The sequence below is a fragment of the Littorina saxatilis genome, linkage group LG12 (genome assembly GCF_037325665.1).
Source record: "Littorina saxatilis isolate snail1 linkage group LG12, US_GU_Lsax_2.0, whole genome shotgun sequence".
In the NCBI taxonomy this organism is placed as follows: Eukaryota; Metazoa; Mollusca; class Gastropoda; order Littorinimorpha; family Littorinidae; genus Littorina; species Littorina saxatilis.
Genome location: NC_090256.1, coordinates 36,609,145 through 36,632,070, shown reverse-complemented (window position 1 = coordinate 36,632,070; position 22,926 = coordinate 36,609,145). Strand labels below are relative to the sequence as shown.

The window sequence follows — 22,926 nt, the reverse complement described above, 5'->3', positions numbered from 1 at the left end:
AGAGAGAGAGAGAGAGAGAGAGAGAGAGAGAGAGAGAGAGAGAGAGAGAGAGAGAGAGAGAGAGAGAGAGAGAGAGAGAGAGGGGGGGGGGGGGGAAAGAAAAAGTATATAAGTATTTGGGAATACTTTTTTCGACCAGGCTTAGTTTTACGGTTGCCTGCTTAGACCTTGCAAGTAGAGCTAAGCAAGCTTTGTTGTCGATTTCACATAAGTTATACATGATTAATAATACTAGTTTGGATGTTTATCTGAAGCTATTTGATGCACAAGTGCAACCTATTGCACAATATGGTGCAGAGTTATGGGGCTTAGATAAAGCAGCCATAGAATGTGAAAAGGTTCATTTATTTGCATTGAAAAAGTTTCTGGGTTTAGAAATGCGTACACCAAACGGTTTGGTATATGGAGAAACTAACAGATACCCTTTGTACGTAAATTCAATATTGAAATGTATTAAATATTGGTTGAAATTGTTGAGAATGTCTGAGCATAGATTGCCTCATAAATCATATAAAATGCTGTACAGGATGGATGAGAATGGTAAATCGAATTGGGCGTCAAATGTGCGTTGTAAATTGTATCAGTTAGGATATGGTTTTGTGTGGTTGAATCAAGGTGTTGTTGACGAAAACAAGTTTTTGTATGTTTTGAAAGATAGATTAATTGCATGCAGATGGCAAGACTGGGAGTTTCATATTCAAAATAGTGAAAGATTTTCTGTGTATAGAACATTTTGTACTGTTCCTGAGATCAAACCTTACCTTTTGTTCAATATTGACAGACATTTAAGATTCATGATGATAAGGTTTAGGTTAGGGATCTCTGAAATTGCCGTTCACACTCATCGTTACAAAAAAGTTTATGATGTTAATAATTACATGTGTCCCTTTTGTAAAGATAAACTGGAAAATGAAGTCCATTTTGTTCTTGTCTATCCATATTTCCATAAATTGAGAGAAAAATTCATCCCACTGAAATATTACAGGCAACCAAGTGCTTTTCGACTCAGCCTTCTTTTAGCTTCAACACATGAAAAAAATGTACGTGATTTATGTTTATATTTGTATAAAGCATTTAAGATACGAGAAACACTGTTATCGTAATTTTGTATGTAGATGTCTGCATTGATGTATCTGTTATCCACTTTTGAGAAAAATATGCACTGTTTTGAGTCTACTGAATGTAAAAATGATTCAATGTTTTTGCTTTTGTTCACACCCCTTCACTAGGGGCAATGGCCTATGTGAATAAACCATCCGAATCCGAATCTCTCTCTCTCAAATACAGAGAGGATTGTGATTCAGAGAGAGAGAGAGGGAAAGACAGAGAGAGAGAGAGAGAGAGAGAGAGAGAGAGAGAGAGAGAGAGAGAGAGAGAGAGAGAGAAAGAGAGGGGGGAGAGCGAGAGAGAGAGAGAAAGAGAGAGAGAGACAGAGACAGAGAGAGAGAAATAGAGAAAGAGAGAGAGACAGAGAGAGAGAATCTCTCTCTCTCAAATACAGAGAGGATTGTGATTCAGAGAGAGAGAGGGGGAAAGACAGAGAGAGAGAGAGAGAGAGAGAGAGAGAGAGAGAGAGAGAGAGAGAGAGAGAGAGAGAGAGAGAGAGAGAGGGGGGAAGAGAAAGAGAGAGAGCGAGAGAGAGAATCCTCTCAATGTACAGTTCCGAGCAACGAGGTTGTTTTGTACTCCGTTGCCACTTGCTTTCAGTTCATTCGCAATTACCATTTCCAGTTTTATGAATGTACACCACATTAGTCAAGATGAAATAACTCACAAAAAAGAACAAAATAAAGAACAGCAAGTATTTAACTGTTGCTGCCAGGCACCGCCAGTGCAGCAACGATGGATTTCTCAGTTGGGAAGGGCAAGGTACTTCAAGAAAAACTCGGATATGGGACATTGTCGTACTATTTTTGTTTTCTTATCCGAGGTCTCCGAATAAGAAAGAACTCGTATATTAAGAAATGGAAAAAAATCCCCTCGACATGTGCTAATGATTAAAGGGATGCAACTTCATGCATCACAAGCTTTCATCTCTTCACTCATTCCACCCGTGTTGAGTGAAGGAAGACAGTGTTAGCTATATGTTGTACTAGAGGAATACCCGGCTTCGCCGGGGTGAATCGCGAGACAGAGACAGACAGCGTGGCGGTTCACCACAATCACCTTTGAAGGCGAAGTCCTCTCAAACGGGATTGAGAATTTTAGAGCTTATTTCTAAGCCCTGTATTATCTTTTATGGCTTCTCAAATGCCAGAACATACAGACAGACAAAAGCCGCCAGACCCCATCACAAACAGAACTCTACAATCCACAGGTATTGCCTCCACATACACACACACACACACACACACACACACACACACACACACACACACACACAGAAGCCGTATATATCTATCTATATATATAAATATATAGAGATAGATGACAGTGGATTTTTCGATAAATAGATTCGACCTTTGCACTTTTACAGTGAGGACAACTTACGGGTACATGCAAGGAAAGCCCACAACTTCTAAGGCGAACAACTCTGCAGAGTCTGCTGTGAAGGGCGACGGTAGTCTCCCTGTCACACTCGACCCCCTTTGAATGAACTTTGTCCTCAAAGTTCCGAACCATGGACCCGCCAAGCTTAGGTCCCTCCCAGGTGGAATGGGAACAGCACGAAAATGATTCGAGTCCCATCGCTGTCGACGACGCCAAATGTAACCGAGTGCCGAAACACCACAATCACCTTTGAAGGCGAAGTCCATTCAAACGGGATTGAGAATAACTGTTATGGCTTCTCAAAGGAAGGCCTGAACATACAGACACACCAAATCCGCCAGACCACATCACAAACAGAACTCTACAATCCACAGGTGTTGCCCACACACACACACACACACACACACACACACACACACATACACACACACACACACACACACACACACAAACAGAAGTCGTATATATATATGTATATCTATATCTATAAATATATAGAGATAGATGACAGTGTATTTTTCGCGTGGCTACAAATTGATTCGACCTTTTCACTTTTACATTTAAGAACAACTTACGGGTGCAAGGAAAGCGTTCTGGACAGTGCAGTGACATTCTAAAAATAGTAACGTAGTAACGGGAATATGGATTGACGCCACACGAAGGAAGGGAGATAAACGCCGAAAACACTGGAGAAGATAAGGAAGAGTTACTGGGAATGGATCCAGAGAAAAACTAAAATCGGTTCAGCGCTGCGCGCTGAGAGCACGTGTTGAAATATCTCATCGACCAGGTTATGTCCGGGGTGTACCTGAATATGCCCACCAAATTTGAAACAGATCCATCGAGAACCTTGGGCGTGCATCGCGAACACACAGACACACACACACACAGACACTGGAGACCTTCTAAAAATAGTAACGTGCAGTGACCTTCTAAAAATAGTAACGTAGTAACGGGAATATGGATTGACGCCACACGGAGGAAGGGAGATAATCGCGGCTGAAAACACTGGAGAAGATAAGGAAGAGTTACTAGTAGTGGATCCAGACAAAAAAAACCAAATCGGTTCAGCGCGCACAGCGCTGCGCGCTGAGAGCACGTGTTGAAATATCTCATCGACCAGGTTGTGTCCAGGGTGTACCTGAATATGATCATCAAATTTGAAACAGATCCATCGAGAACCTTGGCCGCGCATCGCGCACAGACACACAGACAGACACAAGTCGTATATATATATATAGATAGAAGATAGATGATTGCAATCTACATCTCAGTACAGCGCATGCTAGCAGTACACGACTCCGTGAATGCGTGGACACATTCCCTATGTTCAATGATACAGTTTCGATGACAAGATTAAGGATGTCAAGTTTTGACTAAATGTTTTCTGGAAGACTGGGAATCGAGTGTGTGTGTGTGTGTGTGTGTGTGTGTGTGTGTGTGTGTGCGTATGTGTGTGTGTTTGTGTGTGTGTGTGTGTGTGAGTGTGTGTCTTTGGTGTGTATATCTTAGTCCCTCTTAAAACCAGAGGTTGCACGGAAAAAAGTTGTTTTTTGCTACAACAAATGTTGCATGATTTATTGGTCAGAATTGACTTTTGCGACTTTTAGGGGGTAAAATAGTAAACCTTTTGGAATTATTCATCTCAAAGAACAATAAAGTTTTCAAATGTTTTATTTCAGTCTAAACAGATCCCACCACACCATAGCTAGCAGAGGTTTTTTCATACATAATTGTATGTGCCATTGACGTCATTTTTTTCTTGGATATTTCACTGTGTTATTATTTGTTTTGGTCTAAGAATCAAAACAAAACTACAGTAGAATCAAAACGAAAGTACAAGGTTTTCATTTTTTTTAGCAAATCATGTTTTAGTAACCAGATGTTTTACTCTGCAACTCATGCGATATCGTAACCTACCTATCGTTGTCTGCGTGCATCACACGCCCCTGAGGAAGGTCTTTGACAAAATATGTTGGCTGTCCAACTTTTCTTCTCTTTATGAGGATGACATTGACAACATTGACATAACGAAATGAATAACTATGTGGTATTCAAAGTACCTACAAATGCTGAGAACCCAAAACACGTGTTTGGACCAAACTTTTGTGTTACCTCTGGTCTTTGCCTTTGGGGAGGGCTAGATATAAACAGCAAAAACTGCAGGCTATTCTATACATATAGAAAAATAATGATAATAGCCATCACGTATCACGAGAGCTTCGGACGCTGAACATTTCTAATCCATGAATCATGACGTCAGAGGAGCCGAAGGCAGTGATCATTGATAACTGATGTGTGCAGCCAATCAGAGAATCATGACGTCACAGGGACAGAAGGCAAGCAGTGGTCATTAATACTGAAGCGAAAAGGAATCGGACTAGTTTCCACGTTGCGTGGGTGTGACCTAGTTTCTACCCTGGCCCCCAGGCAGAGTAAATAGTGTGAATGAACCAGAGACCCGTCTGCGTCTATTTCTGTCTGTCTGTCGAAATGTCTGTCTGTCTGTTTGTCTCTGTCTGTCGCTTTCTGTGTCTGTGGTTGCCTCTCAGTCTTTCTCTCAGTGGCTGTCTGTACGAGGCTGTCTCTGTCTGTCTGTATCTCTGTGTACTTCAGTGCGCGTGTGTGTGTATGTGCGTGTGTGTGTGTGTGTGTTTGTGTGTGTTTGTGTGTGTGTGCGCGCGCGCGTGTGTGTGCGCGCGCGCGGGCGTGTGTGTGTGTGCGTGTGTGTGTGTGTGTGTGTGTACTGGGGTTGGTGTGTATTGTGTATACAACGCTACCGGCTGTATACAGAAGGTGAATGAAAGCTTACGCATCAGACAGAAAGAGCGAGCTTATGCAGGTAATATGGCACGCCGGTCGGATCAGAAATTAAAAGTAACTATAATTAGCTGTGTCTCACTGGTCACGGATATTGGCAATGAGAGGCGGATTTTGATTGGTCCAAGCTCCTGCTTAATTCGAATTAAGTTTCTCAGCAATTATAGGTGTGTCTTTGCAATACGTAAATGTATGTTTTGATTGGTTGAATTTGAAAACCGAGGCAGCTGATTGACTGGTCAGAACATGCTCCTTAATAAATAAAGTTAACATTAAAGGCACAGTACGCCTCCCGTAAACCATCACACATACTGTCAGGCTTTTACACACAGTACAAACACCATTTCGTTTAAACACTCACCGCTTGAGAACATCCTAGGTGCCCTACGTAAAGAGCGAGCAATTTTCAAAGAATTGATTTTGCGGATTGTCTGATCAGACAATCGGACGGTGCATTTTGCCGCTAGACCTAACTTTTAAAATCTAACTAATAAATTGACAGCTTGTTACACAAACATTCTTAAATCATAAAAGAATTCTTTTTTCATCAAGACAAGATCAGTACAATTCGAAGTTTTGAAAGTTTAAAAAAAGAAAAGCCCGGAAGCAGGGTAAATCAAGGTCGTGGTTCTCGTAGCAGACGGCGGTTATGCCTATCGCCAGTTCCTCTGAACAGTCAAAAGCCATCGCTAGAGTTCGAGTGAATCGCAGCCGTTTGTTGCGTTTAGATTCAGAGGTACATAATAACGTGCTATTACAGATAAGCTTACAGCAAGTCGCATTGAAAGCACAAACTGACGACTACATTGTAAAAAAAAAAAAATATAAAAAGGAAACTGGATCACACGGGTTCACGATGGCTCAGGGGTAAGACAAACCACACAAAAATAAATTCTTTGAAAATTGCTCGCTCTTTACGGAGGGCACCTCGGATGTTTCCAAGCGGTGAGTGTTTAAATGAAAGGATGTTTGTATTGTGTGTAAAAGCCTGACATTATCTGTGATGGTTTTCGGGAGGCTTACTGTGCCTTTAAGTAATAATAGTTAACTTTAATTATTCAAGGTTTTGTTTAATTCTATGGCCGCCCCAAACGGCTTGCCGTACAACAGTGGTCAGAGATAAGCAGGCCAGTTTCCTCATTGCGTGGGCGTGATTGACAACAGCCCGTTCTTCCGGGTTCCGCCAGGAACGTAAACACTGCATAGAACTGAGCCAGAAGTCTCTGTGCTCCGCTAACTCTCGCTCTCTCGCTCTCTTTGTATCTCTCTCCCCCTCCCCCCTCTCTCTCTCCCCTTGATTGAGCGAGGGCTGGATGCAACAGAGAACAAAAGTGCTTTGCCTGTAACCCTACAAATAAAGAATGATCTGATCTGATGTTATTTGTCTCTCCGTTTATAAGTATAATGTCAATCTGTGTGTGTTTTTAAAGTAGATAAAATTGCTCTCTTTTTCTCTCTGCTTGTTGTGTGTGTGGATGCGTGTGTGAACCCATGTACGATTGTGTGTGCGTGTGGGTGTGTGTGTGTGTGTGAGTGTGTGTGTGTGTGTGTGTGTGTGTGTGCGTGTGCATGCGTGCGTGCTATGCGTGCGTTCGTTTGTTAGTGCGTACGTGCGTACGTGTGTGTGTGTCTGTATGTAAGTGTGTGTGTGTGTGTGTGACAAGAGAGACGTGAGAGATACGACAGAAGACGTGCAGCACGCGACGTGACGTGTGCCGATCGTGTGGCAGGAGTCTCTCAGGCGTCCGTCGTTTTTCGCAAAGCACACCGCTCCCCTCTTGGGGTCTGTTTTGGCAAAGTACACATACGGAGACCTACCAAACAAGGAGTATGACTACCACATTGGCGTGGAAAACTGTAAACAACCGTAAAATACCACAGGTGCAAAAACCCGAGTATACGTGGGAGTTGCAGTTCATGAACGTGGACGAAGAAGAAGAAGAAGAAGAAGAAGAAGAAGAAGAAGAATGGCTTTTAAAGAAAATAATTCATAAAACATGTCCAACTCAAAACAGCAGGTACTCAGGGTGTTTATATTTGGTATGTGACCAAGTGGAGGGATGGTCTTGACACGAAAAAGCCTGGCCAGAGCTGAGATGGTGAGCAGAAGGAGTGTGCCTTTTATGTAAATGTCAGGACGATACTTGTTTGCATGGTTATACCACTACATATATACACGCCTCGCAAACATACATCTCAACAGCACATGCATATTCAAAGAAAAAATAATTAAAGCCAGCTCTAGAGGTATTGTATACTAGAATCACAATCTCAATTCTAGATAATACAATTTAAAATTAAATTTGTGTAAAATTAGTAGAAATTAAACGCCCCACATGATGAGTTTGGGAAAAAAGCACACGGAACTCTTAGCTAATTTTAGGTACTAGTGTTTCTGCGATTGAACGAATGAATCGCTGCCTAAACGTTGAATTAACACAAAGACCACTTTGATGCCTCAATGTTCAATAACTGGGGTCATGGCTGAATGCACTGATTAGAACCTTGAATAAATGTCATCATTAGTATGTTAAAGGCTGAAGCTAGTTCCCTCCCCCCTATGTCCGTGTGGCAAGAATCAGACAGCAGAGCACATCCTGCAGGCTTGTCCATACCACAGTGCTCTGAGGGACACCACCTGGCCAGAGGAGACAGCGCTACAAAAGAAGCTATACAGTGGACGCCGCTTAATAAAACCGCGGTTAATAGAGCCAGCCGCTTATAAAAGCCGATTTCAGACGGTCCGGATTTATCACTATATCTTATGTATTAGAAAAAGCCGGTTAATAAAACCAACCCGCCGCTTATTAAAGCCAGTTTTCTCAGAGAAATCACGTAGTTTGTGACTAAAACTCACATTATCTTGTTCTGATGTGGAAGACGACCAACAAACAAACACTCATAAAATCGTTCTTCTCTGACGAGTAATGGTTCGTGACGGTGACAGTGAAATTATTGATGTACCGAAGTGATCAAAGTACACGTACATGTACATAATTAAAACAAAAGTTCAACATCCTTCGTGAAGTTTTGTTTAGATTCAAACAAGTGTAAATGACGAAAGAAAGTGACTGAGTGACGTAAACAAAAGAGATTTTTTTTCTTTCGAAAATGACGTATTCCTGGACCGCCGGTTAATAAATCCGCCGCTTATTAAAGCCATTTTTCGTCGGTCCAGAAGTGGTTTTATTAAGCGGCGACCACTGTACCAGTATACGGCCCCAGAGAGGACTTTGAGAGGACAGCACGTTTCGCCCTGCAGTCCGGACTGACGGTCTAACAGCGAACGACAAGAAGAAGAAGGCTGACATTGTCCTATCTAATTACTTCCAGGGCTTTTCCCATCGTTGCGGGGATGTATAAATCAAGCTTCCTGCAAAGTTTTAGCTTTCTGTATTGCAAAGTGGTTTTGATAGTGTCGAATGTAAACAAAACAGTCTCAAAGTGAAAGTGGATGTTTCCCGGAAATTGCAAAGTTAACAAGAATACAGAAAAGCGCGCTTTCCTGCTTAGCACAATACGTTACCGCGCTAATCTGGCGTGTCAATATCACTACGTTTTGCACGTGGAAGGTGAGCGATTTCCTTCACGCGGGGATTGGCGACGCTGTACTGTCTGTGTTGACGGTCTAAAAATAGCCCAAGACCTGGAGAACATAGCAATAAAGAATTAATTATTTCTCGTAATTGGTAAGGAATTTTTTCTGTGTTCGAAAGCTACAGCTAATCGTTATTATATCCCCTTAGGTACAGTTTTATAACATTATTGGCACATGTAAACAATAGGAATTAATTAATGAACGCTACGAAAAGGGCAGCCTTTAAGTTAATAACATTTTTGGATTGATGACTGACGAATTCGGCAAGGACTGAAATTAAACACTGTGTGAAAATTAATTCATAAAAAAAAAAAATCAAAAGTATTAATTGACAACACACATATTTGGACAAAGCCGCTAACAGTGAACGCATCAATCTCATCAGACATTATCTAGTAGTAATATTGAAATGTAAACGTGCACGAGCAGAAAATAAGATATTATGGTATCCTTAGCCATTTGTATCGATTGCCAAAACGCACCGCCCTCACGCGTGTGAACTTACTTCATTCATTCATTCATCGCCTCTCGGAAGCGATTCTCTGATTGGTCGACGATGTATGCGTGCGCACATGCAGGCAGTGCGGTAGGCAGCCGCAGCAGCCGGCTGGAGTTGTGAATGAACGAGTGAGACGCTGAACGCATTCACATATTGGTCAGTGGTGCTGCAAGGATACCCGCATTACGGGGTAGTGGTGAGTGGTGAGGTTTGTGAACGACCAGGCAACGAGGTTTGAGTGAATTGTGTCAGTGAAGGAGATTTCTACGTGTTCATTGACGAAACGGGAGTGTAAACTGGCTTCAAACGTGGAGCGTGCAGCTCGACAGAGCGGAGTGAGACAGCGAGGCAGAGTCACACCGCTAGAGGTGACAAAATCGGCTGTGTCACTCCGTCGTCGTCTGGCAGTGTCCAGAGAATTGGGTGCTTTGGAGGGAGGGTCAGTGATGGACGTTAAGTCTCCCCCTGCCTTCTTGTCCCCCCGAGAACTGGGCCGCATGATGGAGGGTCGGCCGAGCTCCGTGCAGCCAGTGGACTGCCGCTCCTTCCTCCATTACAACTCGGACAGGATCACCGGCTCCGTCAACATCTTCTGTCCCCCGCTGGTCAAGAAACGTTTCTGTAGCTCGCTGCTGCCGCTGGACAACATGCTGTCCGCAGAGACCAGGGCTACCCTCTGCAGACCCGGGGTGGGCGTCGTCGTTCTCTACGATGACGACTCGGACGAGGAAAGCTGGCAGACGCCGAGGTGTGACCTGCAGCTCGTCATGGACAGTCTGGTGACCTTCTTTCAACACCACGACCTCGCGTTCTTTGTCCTTGCTGGTAAGCTAGAATTATGGCGTTCGCTTTTAGTTGCTGTCTTCGTCGTACGCACCTTTTGTAATGTGATGAATATATATATGAAATTATGGTCTAGAGTTGATCAAGTACTGCGTACCCCTAGCCCTTTCGTTCTAGTGGTTATGGGCAACAGGTAGACCATGTTTTAGATACAGTACGCATTTAGCCTAACTGTGTGGACATATACGGTCATTCTGTGATATGCACATCCACACCGTATTGCTTTGCTTGTGATGCGGTAACACTGGGGTATACATGACATGTATGTTTAGTTGTGAATGTACTGTATGTGATGTAGGCTACATGTTTAGCTGTGGACAACAAGATGGCGACTGCTCCGTCTTCGACTGCCCTTGCAGTCAGCACAGTACAGTATCAGTGATGTCGTTTAGTGTCGACTGCCCCTGCAGTCAGCACAGTATCAGTGATGTCGTTTAGTGTCGACAGTCGCCGAAACGCTTTAACTGATTTCAACTCGCCGAAAGCAGTGCTGTCATTTTGGCACAGCAGGCGACCGTTTTCAGTCAAGGTAGGGCGCATCAGTAGTGACCCCAAGGAATGCCGAAAACTTTGGATAATTGCATAAACTGTAATGACCATTGCAGCATTTTTTTCTGAATAAACAATATTCTAGCAACAACCCATCACCTTTTCTTGAGTTCTGAAAGTAACGCTGATCACTGGTCTTTAGCTGGCACTGTGAAGTGTGAACGTAACGCTGATCTCCGGTCTTTAGTGTGATCGAAACGCGTGGGAGGGTAAGAGCGGAGGCGGTTCTAGCCCCATTTCAATTGTATTGCTGCTTCCAAAAACGGAAACAGACACATTTAATTATTCAAATGCGCACTATTTGTGGCTTCGTAGGTGTCGGTTGTAACATTGTGAACACCAGTCGACATTGATGAGCGAGAATATTCCTATACATAGCAGAGCGAGAAGTAATCACGTGGAGTTCGTGATTGTGTGAATGTGTGAGTGAGCGAACACGGAAGAGATTTTCCCCTTGCGGTTTTAGGGCAGTCTTGCCTGAGCTATGAGAGAGAGCACACGGAATAAAGAATGAGAACGAGCTGACAGCGTCAACGTCTTATATGTCTGTGTATACATGTATCGCCGTCTTTACATGGTGTCAGAAGAGTGGGATACGAACTCTACGCAGCAAGAATGGCGTCATCCATGCAGAATCCAAACATAAACTGGGACTCCAGAAACCTGCAGGAAGAATGGCGAAAATTCAAACAGCACGCAGAACTTATGTTTGCTGGACCCCTACACAAGTCGGCGGAACCGGAAAAGTGCGCCTACCTCCTCATTTGGACAGGAGAAAGGGGAAGAGAAATCTACAACACCTGGAGCTTATCGGACGAGGAGAGCAAGCAACTACAGGTACTATATAAGAAATTTGAACAACACACCACTCCAAAAAAGAACACGCTCTTCGCCCGATATCTCTTCCTGAATAGAAAGCAACAGACTGGCGAATCCTTCGAGACGTTCATCACAGACATCCGCACACTCGTCAAAGACTGCTCTTACAAAGACGCCGACGAAATGGTTCGTGACCGAATAGTATGCGGTATAACCTCCCAAGAAGTTCGAGAAAAGCTACTTCAAAGTGGAGACCAGCTGACCATGGAAAAAGCCATAGAAATTGTCGTCACCCACGAAGCAACGAAACAGCAGCTGGCGACAATGCTGACAGAAGGGACAATAGAAGTCATCAAGAAACGACGTTTCGATAGCAGCTCAAGAAACAGACGTCCATCACCAAAACAACAAGAAGAAAGAAGTCAGAACAACGACGAGTACGACTGCAACAATTGCGGCCAGAGACACGGACGGAGAGCATGTCCAGCCTACGGAAAACGCTGCAGTAACTGTACCAAACCCAACCACTTCGCCAAAGTATGTCGCTCACGAAGACCTACAAAGACGGTCCACGACATAGAAGAACACGACGAAGAAGACGACGACTCTTTCCTGAATATTGACGTCATCGCCATCGGCAAAGACCACCCAGACACTGCGTACGCCAACATAACCCTGGACACCGGCGACGTTATACGCTTCAAAGTCGACACCGGGGCACAAGCAAACGTCATCCCCTACCAGATCTACAAGCGCATGTCGGTGCAGCCCCCACTCAAACAAGGAAAGACCAGCCTCTATGGGTATACGGGTCAGCGTATTGACGTCAAAGGAATCATGCAGATCAAATGTTCCTACAAGGATCGGAAATACCAAGGCATGTTCTACGTCGCTGAGACAACCGGCCACTCTCAGCCTGTCCTCGGGCTCCAGGCGTCCCTCCAGCTACAGATCATCAAGATGATATTGACTGTCACCAACCCCGAAATGACCCACGAATCTATCCTCAAAGAATACAGTCACCTTTTCAACGATGGCCTGGGCAACCTGGACGGAGAAGTCACTATCCACCTGCACGAAAACGCCACCCCCGTGGTACATCCCCCCAGGCGCATACCTCACGCACTACGAGATCGTCTGAAAGAAGAGATCGACGCCATGGAAGCAGCTGGAGTGATTGCCAAAGTCACCCAACCTACAGACTGGGTCAACTCTCTCGTTGTCGTCGAAAAGCCTAACGGGAAACTGCGCATCTGCCTGGACCCAAAAGACCTCAATCAGGCCGTGAAGAGACCACACTACGCAATGCCGACGCTTGAAGACGCACTCGCCAAAATTCCCGGCGCCAAATATTTCAGCAAATTGGACGCGAAAGCAGGATACTGGCAGATGTCCCTCTCGGCCGAGTCATCATACCTTACCACCTTTAACTCGCCCTTCGGCAGATACCGTTTTTTGCGCGTTCCGTTCGGTTTGGTCAGCTCCCAAGACGAATTCCAGCGCAAGGTCGACGAGACGTTTGAAAACATCCCGGGACTCGTGGGGCTGGTCGACGACATTCTCATCGCCGGCCGAACAAAAGAAGAACACGACAAGACCCTCAAGGCGGCACTGGACAGAGCTACAGAAAAACACATGAAGCTCAATCCCGATAAACTGACTATCTGCGTGCAAGAAATCGAATATTTCGGCCACGTCATCTCATCAGAAGGAGTCAAGCCAGACCCAGCAAAGGTAAAGGCCATAGTCAACATGAAACCGCCAGTAGACAAGAAAGAACTGGAGACCATGCTGGGCATGGTGACCTACTTGGCCAAGTTCGCACCGCACCTTGCCGATATTACGAAGCCACTCAGAGACATGCTGAAAGAAGACAGCGATTTCGTATGGGACTGCCAACAACAAGCAGCCTGGGACAAGATAAAATCCATTTTGGCAAGCCAACCAGTACTCGCGCTGTACGACCCAACCAAGAAGATTGTCCTGCAAGTCGACGCCAGCAAGTACGGCCTGGGAGCGGCGATCTTTCAAGACCACAAGCCCATCGCCTATGCCTCCAAATCCCTCAACAAGACCGAAGTCAACTACGCCCAAATAGAAAAGGAGCTATACGCCATCGTCTTCGGTTGCGAGCGTTTCCATCAGTACATATACGGGCAAGAGATCCTCGTACAGTCCGATCATAAACCGCTAGAGACGATCATGAAGAAACCGCTTGCATCAGCGCCCCCCCGTCTTCAAAGAATGCTCTTGAGATTGCAGAAGTACAGCATCAAGGTCATCCACGTGCCAGGGAAACAGATCCCAGTCGCCGACACGCTCTCCAGGAAATTCCTGCCAGCAGAACCCGATGACGTCACGGAAGACCTTGACGCACAGATACACTGCATCGTGAAGAACCTCCCGGTCAGCGACGAAAAGATGGCCCGGATCAAGAAAGCCACGGCAGAAGACCAGAGTCTCGTCACCGTGAAGTCCTACATCCACAATGGCTGGCCAGACACGCGTCAACAATGCCACAAGCACGCCCTAGACGTATGGAGCTTTCGAGACGAACTGTCCGTCATCGACGGCATGATCCTAAAAGGAGAAAGAATATTCGTTCCTACTGCACTGCGTCCCCAAATGCTGACAAAGATACACTCTAGCCACCTCGGGGTAGAAAAATGCCTCCAACGAGCGCGGCAAATACTCTTCTGGCCGAGAATGGCGGCCGACATACAACACACCGTAGCCAACTGCACCGTCTGCAACGAGAGGCAAAACAGCAACTGCAAAGAGCCGATGCTACCTCACGACATCCCCACACGACCCTGGCAGAAGCTGGCTTCAGACCTCTTAACCTGGGACGGCAAGGACTATCTGGTCACGGTAGATTTCTACAGCCGCTACTTTGAGATCGACGAGATGGCCAACACCACGTCAGCTGCAGTCATCAGAAAACTGTCAACACACTTCAGCAGACACGGCATCCCCGAAACCTTGGTCAGCGACAACGGCCCTCAGTTCCGCTCTGCTATGCATCCTCGAGTACCGCAATACACCAGTAGACGGCCTTGCGTCACCGGCCCAGCTATTGATGGGTCGTCAGCTCCGGTCCGTCCTGCCAGCGACCGCGAGCCAGCTGCAGCCCAAGACAATTAACCCGCAGGTCGTCACGGCCCGACGTCAGCAGCGCCAGGCAGGCCAGAAGAAATACTACGATCGTTCCAGCCGACCGCTTCCCTCGCTAAAGACTGGAGATGAAGTCTTCGTTCAGCTGACCCCAGATGACAACTGGAGACCGGCCCGAGTCACCGCACCCGCCAAGACGCCACGATCGTACCATGTGCGAACTGACGATGGCCGCATGTACCGTCGCAACCGGCGTTTCATCCGAAAACAGCCAAGTCAGAACAAGACGTTCATGCCTGAGGTGGTCCAACAAGAGGAACCCAAGACACAAGCCGCAGCCCAGGGACCTGGATTGGACCCAAACACCACCAGGTACGGGAGACCCGTGAGACCCCCACAGCGACTGAATTACATACAAAGCTTTATTCAAGAAAAATAGGCTGTCTGTCATGAACTTATTTCATCTACAAGAAGAAAGACAGTAATTACAGTAATTAATTGAGCTTTCACTTGGCGCCTGTGCGTGCATGAGAGAGGACCTCTTGAGTAGAGAAAATTATATTATGAGCAAGGAATTGCATTGACTGCCAATTACTATATTAACTTGCATTCAAACAATTAGGAATACAGGTAGACGTTTTTTGTATTTGTTTATCATTATTGTTTAATATTATGACAAGGGAGATGTAACATTGTGAACACCAGTCGACATTGATGAGCGAGAATATTCCTATACATAGCAGAGCGAGAAGTAATCACGTGGAGTTCGTGATTGTGTGAATGTGTGAGTGAGCGAACACGGAAGAGATTTTCCCCTTGCGGTTTTAGGGCAGTCTTGCCTGAGCTATGAGAGAGAGCACACGGAATAAAGAATGAGAACGAGCTGACAGCGTCAACGTCTTATATGTCTGTGTATACATGTATCGCCGTCTTTACAGGTAACGGCTGGCTGTAGACCTGTTGCAAGAAAACGGGACATGTATAAATATTATGCTTGTCGAAAAAGATCGACATCTTTTGTTTCCTTGATCCCATTTCGTTGCAGCCTTCGTTACCCCAGTTATATTAGCGAGATTTAAGAAACAGCACGTTTCGTTTTGCAGCTCGTTTCGTTTGGTGAATGAGTCACCCCGCGAAACGGAACGTGTAACGAGACGGCATAGGCCGCAGACAAGATTTAGATGTATTCACGTTTCGTTTCGGAATGAAAGGCCGGGCATGGCAGGATATGATCCGCTGACTGGGCATGGCATAATTTCAACTCCACGAGTCAATAAAGGATTGACATACTCGCATTGCACGCACAAGAGCTTCACATTTTTCAATTCATGCACCTGATCACATACGAAGCCAGAATAAAAATTCGATGCGATGACCTACTTCTGCTTCGCCATTTGCTTTCTCACCATGAAGTTGGATAAATGTACCAGGATCAGCACCCTTCAAAATATTTCAGTTCACAACAGTTGTCTACCTCCAATGAACACATTCTCAGCGCTGAAAGACTGTGAAAGGGTTGATGAATCTAGCAATGCATAAAATGGCCAACAAATAAAACTGTTAGTGTGCAAAAATACTCACAAAAGTTGACGAAATATTGTTCGTTTTTTGGGGGTGGAAAACGTGACTGCGTTTTGACGTTCCACGTTCCGTTTCAGTTGACCTTCACCTTTCCAGCGAGAGACCCCCGAAATAATGACGTTTACCACAACTTCAAAACGAAACGTCCCAACGTTTCGTTTCTTAAATCTCCGTAATATTTATAACCCTAGCTATTGATATAATCCTCAGTAGTTAATATACATTGCTAGTTTGACGGGGAAACTTTAAAGGCAAACATAAACAATGCCACGTTTTCGGCTTGGAATTAAGACTATCAAACGTATCAAATGCTAAGATCAGTTTAAAGGCCCACTCCGCCTCTTTAAAACAGTTCGACTCACTGTCTCAGACCTTGTCAGGTTTTTTTCCTAGACCATCCCTCCACTTGGTCACATACCAAAAATGAAAAGCCTGGGTGCCCTCTGTGCACGGAGGTATTTTGTAAAAGAATTCATTTCGTAAACGGTTTTGGTGCCTGTTTCGTATAAAAATTCATCAAGAATTCCAACTCACCGCAGCAAGCATTCGGGGTGTTGATTTTTGATATATGACCAAGTGGAGAAGTCGTCTACGGTCTAATCCGGTGTGAAAGTCTAAACAGATGTGAGACGGCGAGGCGAACGGTTTTCATTGGGCGGAGTGGACCTTTAAGGTAGCGTACAACGTGAGTTATGCAATTCGTGCTTGAAACTGAAGAAAATAACAGCCCAAAAGTAATGCATAATCAGTAAAGAGCTCTTCAAAGCGGAGACTCTTTTTTTGTTTAACCATCTTGCAAAACAAAAGTCATATATTTCCTCAATGAACGTAGACTTTGAAAATAGCAGAAAAGGTGCAATCATTTAATCTAACACGCTAGAAATACAAGTCCTTTTTGCTTAGTCAATAAGTTACATCGCGCATTTGTAGCCATGCCGGGTTAGCCATTAAACGGCTTTGTCGGAATATTCATCAGTTTTGGATAAAGATAACGTCTTGGAAATTGTGTTCTTTAAAAGTTGGGATACAGTCGTTCTCATACATTTATAAGATCGCCAAAGAATAGTACATGCACTGGCAAGGGTGGACACGACATAGTTTCAAACAATTGCTACAACATAATAATAATAATGATAATAACGATTACTTATATAGCGCGTAAACCTCGTGGTGACGAGCCCAGAGCGCTTTACACTTACACAATCATAATACAAACAAGGAAAGAGAACTAAATCCGAATAAATTCAAACATGGTCACACACACCCACACACGCACGCACACACACACGCACACACACACACACACACACACACACGCGCGCGCACACACACACACACTATCATTGTGTCATTGTGAATGTTCAGGTAACCCGCAATGTCATTCCATGTACGCATACGTTATTCTAGTACAACACACACAGGCACATACACATCCTCACGAACGCCACACTTTAGTAGATAATACACGTGGCAGCGCCGATGACTCACCGATCATGGGATCTCCTTCAGAGGTCTAACTTAAACATGTGTGTTTTGAGGGCTGTTCTAAAGGCAGATGGTGACTGGGAATCCCTAATGCATGTAGTTATTTGTATGTAAACTACAAATTTAACAGAAGATGGACTGGAGTGGGCGACTTCGTAAATTACAATAGACGATTTTGGAAATAACTCTGTAAAGTTTGTATTGGTTGTGGAAGAGTTGCTTTCCCTTGTTTCCAGAGAAACAGTAAAGCAAGTCTACAATGCCACGTCTACCTTGCCTAAGTGGGTTTTTTTATGGAAAAAAACAACGGCTACCCACGTACCAAAAGGCGATGTTCAGAAATAACTTTTGTTTGTATGAGTTGTGAAATAGTGAATACTCTTGTATTTTGTTGTCAAACTTTCCCACGTGACATTAAAGGCCCGTCACAAGCAAAGGGTGTGTCGGAAGCACGAAGATAAGGAGCACGCGTGGAAAGCTTGCCTCACTGAAAGCAAGAGAATATTCACTCTTTCATAAACCGTGCAAACCCGACAGAGTTATTTCCGTAGTTCGTATATTAACCACTGAAAGAACTAGCTTTTTCGTGTCTTGTTTCATGCGAAACCTTGTAAAACTCGGCTGTGACTGATATACCAGTTTTAAGTAGTGCTCGTGAATACCGAAGAAAAAGAGCAGACGTTTGCTTTAGGTTTGACAAAGGGTGATTCAACAAGTAATTTTCAAGGGAACATGCATGGTGCATTAACTTATGAACTTTTTTCTCCAGCTATTTTAAAACATATGAATGGACCGGTGGAAGTAAAAATCGATGACATTCGAGACTTTCAAACATTTTGTATAATTTTTTTTCTCTCTCTGTTTTGTCATTTTGTGACGCCTCATGCTGAGTGAAACCTTTTAGAGAATTTTTTTTTGAACAACAACAACAGCAAATTTAATTTGAAACATTAACCAAGCACCATTGTGAAAAATGATGAAACTAAAATAACAAATAATCAGCACATTTTACATAAAACGAGCCTAATTTTTACCAAATTGTAATATCTCCACAAGTCATGGGCCAAAATTTACAACAGACATTATGAGATTATTCAGTAATCCCTATGGTGAAAATGGTCCATGGAATTTAAACAGTATACGAAAACTGGTGACATTCCTTCTGGTAATTTGTCTTGGAAGAAAACAAAAGCATATACTGCATAAAAGTATTCAACAAAAGGCACATAAACATATTTCATTTTTTTTCAAAGATTATTTTGGTGTGTGGAACACAAAGCATTCATCATCGTTTCCTTCTGAAATAGCTTAATCAGTGAAAATAATAATTAAAACATTGAAAATGTCAAACAAGTATTGTCACTTTTATCAAAAGAGATCACATTATCTTTGAGCATTAAATGTTAAAAAGATATCCCAATAGAAACATATATATATCAAACTGAACGTAGCATTAACTATTTTATAAGCAACATATGCAATAAATCAAATGTACATCCCTCAGGTATTCAGGACTCAGGAATATTTATTCTAAGCCTCAGCCCATAAATAGGGTGATACACCATAACATTAACAAAGAGAAATTCATTTGAAAATATTCGGCACGCAGGCATACTTGATACTGGGTTAATCACATGTGCAAGCATATCTGACACTTCTTCATGAATTTCACACGCATTTCCGCTGCATTTGTTCCTTAATCATCCGCATATTCACATACCTTTTTAACATACGATAACTATATATACGCTCTTGCAAAAAATATGAACGTGTGATCAATTAAACAAATGTTGTCATCTAATGAAAAACTGACATAGTTTTCCTGGACAAAAACGTATTACAATACCATCAACTTAACCAAAAACAACTTCTTTTCGTGTTTTTGGCTTTCAAATTAAAAATGGCCAGGTTTCTAACATGTGCAGGGTTCTGTGACTGTACAAGTGTTGACAATCGAAACATACATAGTATCCTGTATTATTTTGCTGCAATCAACTTTGCACGCAAATCTTTTTATTTTTTATTTATTATTTGTTCTCTTTTTGTGGAGTTTTTTTATATGTTTTTTTTTACATGTATATGTTGTACATTACAGGACATCACTTAAACAAGGGGACAAAAACATAAAACAAAACAAAAATACTTGGACAATTACAACACACATGGGGTGGGTGGGTAGGGGGGGGGGGGTGTCAGTGCTTGGTGGTCGCAGTATCAAAAGTATGTACAAAAAGTAACCTAAGGGTTACATCAAAACATGCATATACAAGCGCCAATCTTTGTAAATGTATCTAATGTATTATTCATAACTGCGTTATACTTTTCACAAATAAATCTTTGCTTAAGATTTCTACTAAATGTTTGAAAATGAGGGATCTTTTTGTTCATTTTGGAAATATATACGTGGTGTTTGGCACAAATTACTAGCACAACAAAAACTTTATCAGTGACTACATTGTTCGCAACTCCAAAAAGAACCAGTTCTTTAAAAAGGTTTAAATTGTCACCATGGGTGCAGTTCGCCTTTAACCAATTTACAAATTCTATCCAAAAAGTCTGTACTTTATCACACTCCCAAAACATATGTATAAGGGTTTCTTCATTTCTACCGCAAAATGTACACAGTGACGTATCCACAATTTTTCGCAAAAATAGAAACCGTTCTGTCGGCAGAATTCTGTACAATAATCGGTACTGGAACCATCTCAGACAAGTATCTTTTGTTGTTTTAAAAATATGTTGAAAAATAACCTTCTTATCTAACAAAAGGTTTAAAGATTCAGACCATTTTTCAATACATTTTGGGACCGTAACATGTTTAGCAAATTGTCGGTAAATAAGTTGTGTCTTAGCTTTACAAATGCATTTCCACACAATGGGCTCTGTCATAATAAAATGTCAATTCTAGACCGATTTTTCTCTGATATTTTTTAACAGCCTGGATTACACCTTCATACAATACAAAATCTCCTCGCGCATTTGGATATCTAATTTTAAACGCATTATAGGATAAATATCCATTTTGTCCCAAAATATGACCAATCTGAACAATTCCATTGTCAATCCAGTTTTTAATGTACACTGTCTTTTTATCTCTGTGAATATTAACATTATAATGTAAACATTCTGATACAAATTCGTTGAAGGTTGAAGGGTCACATTTTCCATGGAATTTCTTATAATGTTTAAATACATCGGTCCAAAACGGGTTATCCATTTTCTGCATCAAAACATTTGCAAATTCTTCTCCTCTCATGTTAATTGTTATAACAGATGGACATGCTTTAAACAATAATCTTGATATTAATCCAGTAAGACAAACAACTCTTTTTAACCAAACAATTTTTAGAGATGACAGAAAACATTTCACGTCAACCATTTTTAATCCTCCATCTTCATAAGGTTGGGTGACCGTAGTTTTTTTAATTTTGTCTCTTTTTCCATCCCAAAGAAATTTGAATAAATTATTTAACTCCATCTTAAACTGTTCATCTGGATCAGGTAAATTCATAAACAAGTGTGTCAATTTGGAAATAGCCAAGGTTTTTAGGACTGTTATTTTACCAAATGGTGTTAGGTTCCTTCTGGTCCATGAATTCAAAAGTTTTTGAATTTCCTTTAACTTATTTTTATAATTAAGAAAATCAACATTGGATACGTTTACTGAAAAAATAACACCAAGTGCTTTGAAATTTTCCAGGTTCCAGGTAAAATTCATATCAGGCACAAAAAAAAATTCTTTTGGAAAACTTTAAAGGTCCTAACCAAACTACAATTGTTTTATCATAATTCATTCTCAGACCTGACAGTGACGCAAAATGTTGTAACACTTTTATACTTTCACAAAATGATTGCTCTGTACCATCAAGAAACAGACTGGTATCATCGGCGAATTGTGACAATAAAATATTTTCACCAAAAATATTCATACCACAAATCTGTTTGTTTTGGCGTATCATAAGATACAGTATTTCGGCACAAATCAAAAATAAATAAGGTGACAGCGGATCCCCTTGACGGGTACCTCGACCTACATTAAACCATGCTGAATACCGACCATTAACTGAAACACAAGACTTAATTTTACAATAAAAAGTAAAAAATCCATCGTATCATATCATTTCCAAAGTTAGAGAAAAATGTAGAGATTTTCATAAATACGTTTTCTGGACAGTGTGATCTTTCACTAGTCTGTACAACTATCTCACTCCTTTACACCGTTTTTACGTTTAGTCAAATTTTGACTAAATGTTTTAACATAGAGGGGGAATCGAGGCGAGGGTCGTGGTGTGTGTGTGTGTGTGTGTCTGTGTGTCTGTGTGTGTGTCTGTGTGTGTGTGTGTGCGTGTGTGTGTGTGTGTAGAGCGATTCAGACTAAACTACTGGACCGATCTTTATGACATTTTACATGAGAGTTCCTGGGTATAAAATCCCCAGACGTTTTTTTCATTTTTTTCGATAAATGTCTTTTATGACGTCATATCCGGCTTTTTGTAAAAGTTGAGGCCGCACTATCACACCTTCATTTTTCAATCACATTGATTGAAATTTTGGCCAAGCAATCTTCGGTATTGCATTTAAGCATGGAGGCTTAACAATTAATTAATAATTAAAATTATTTTTTTTATAAAACGTTCCAAAATTACTTTTTTTTTATTCTTCATCATGTTCTAATTCCAAAAACATATAAATATGTTATATTCGGAATAAAAACAAGCTCTGAAAATTAAAAATATAAAAATTATGATTAAAATTAAATTTCCGAAATCGTTTTAAAAACAATTTCATCTTATTCCTTGTCGGTTCCTGATTCCAAAAACATATAGATATGATATGTTTGGATTAAAAACACGCTCAGAAAGTTAAAACGAAGAGAGGTACAGTAAAGCGTGCTATGCAGCACAGCGCAACCGCTACCGCGCTGAACAGGCTCGTCACTTTCACTGCCTTTTGCACTAGCGGCGGACTACGGTCATTGTGAAAAAATGCAGTGCGTTCAGTTTCATTCTGTGAGTTCCACAGCTTGACTAAATGTAGTAATTTCGCCTTTCGCGACTTGTTACTTATTGCATTCCGTGTCCATAGCAACTTTGTAAGATCGTGATAAAGACATTGCAAAAAGGGGAGG

At 42.4% G+C, this 22,926-nt stretch overlaps 1 protein-coding gene across 1 annotated transcript in view; it reads left to right on the top strand.

Moving 5' to 3' along the window:
* The first annotated feature begins 9,664 nt into the window (after positions 1-9,664).
* The window catches only part of LOC138983081 (dual specificity protein phosphatase 1-like), a 31,488-nt gene continuing 18,226 nt past the window's right edge, over positions 9,665-22,926 (top strand). The window contains exon 1 of the mRNA XM_070356487.1: positions 9,665-10,232. Coding sequence (XP_070212588.1) covers positions 9,854-10,232 — 379 coding nt within the window. The 5' untranslated portion in view covers positions 9,665-9,853. The remainder of the gene's footprint in view (positions 10,233-22,926) is intronic.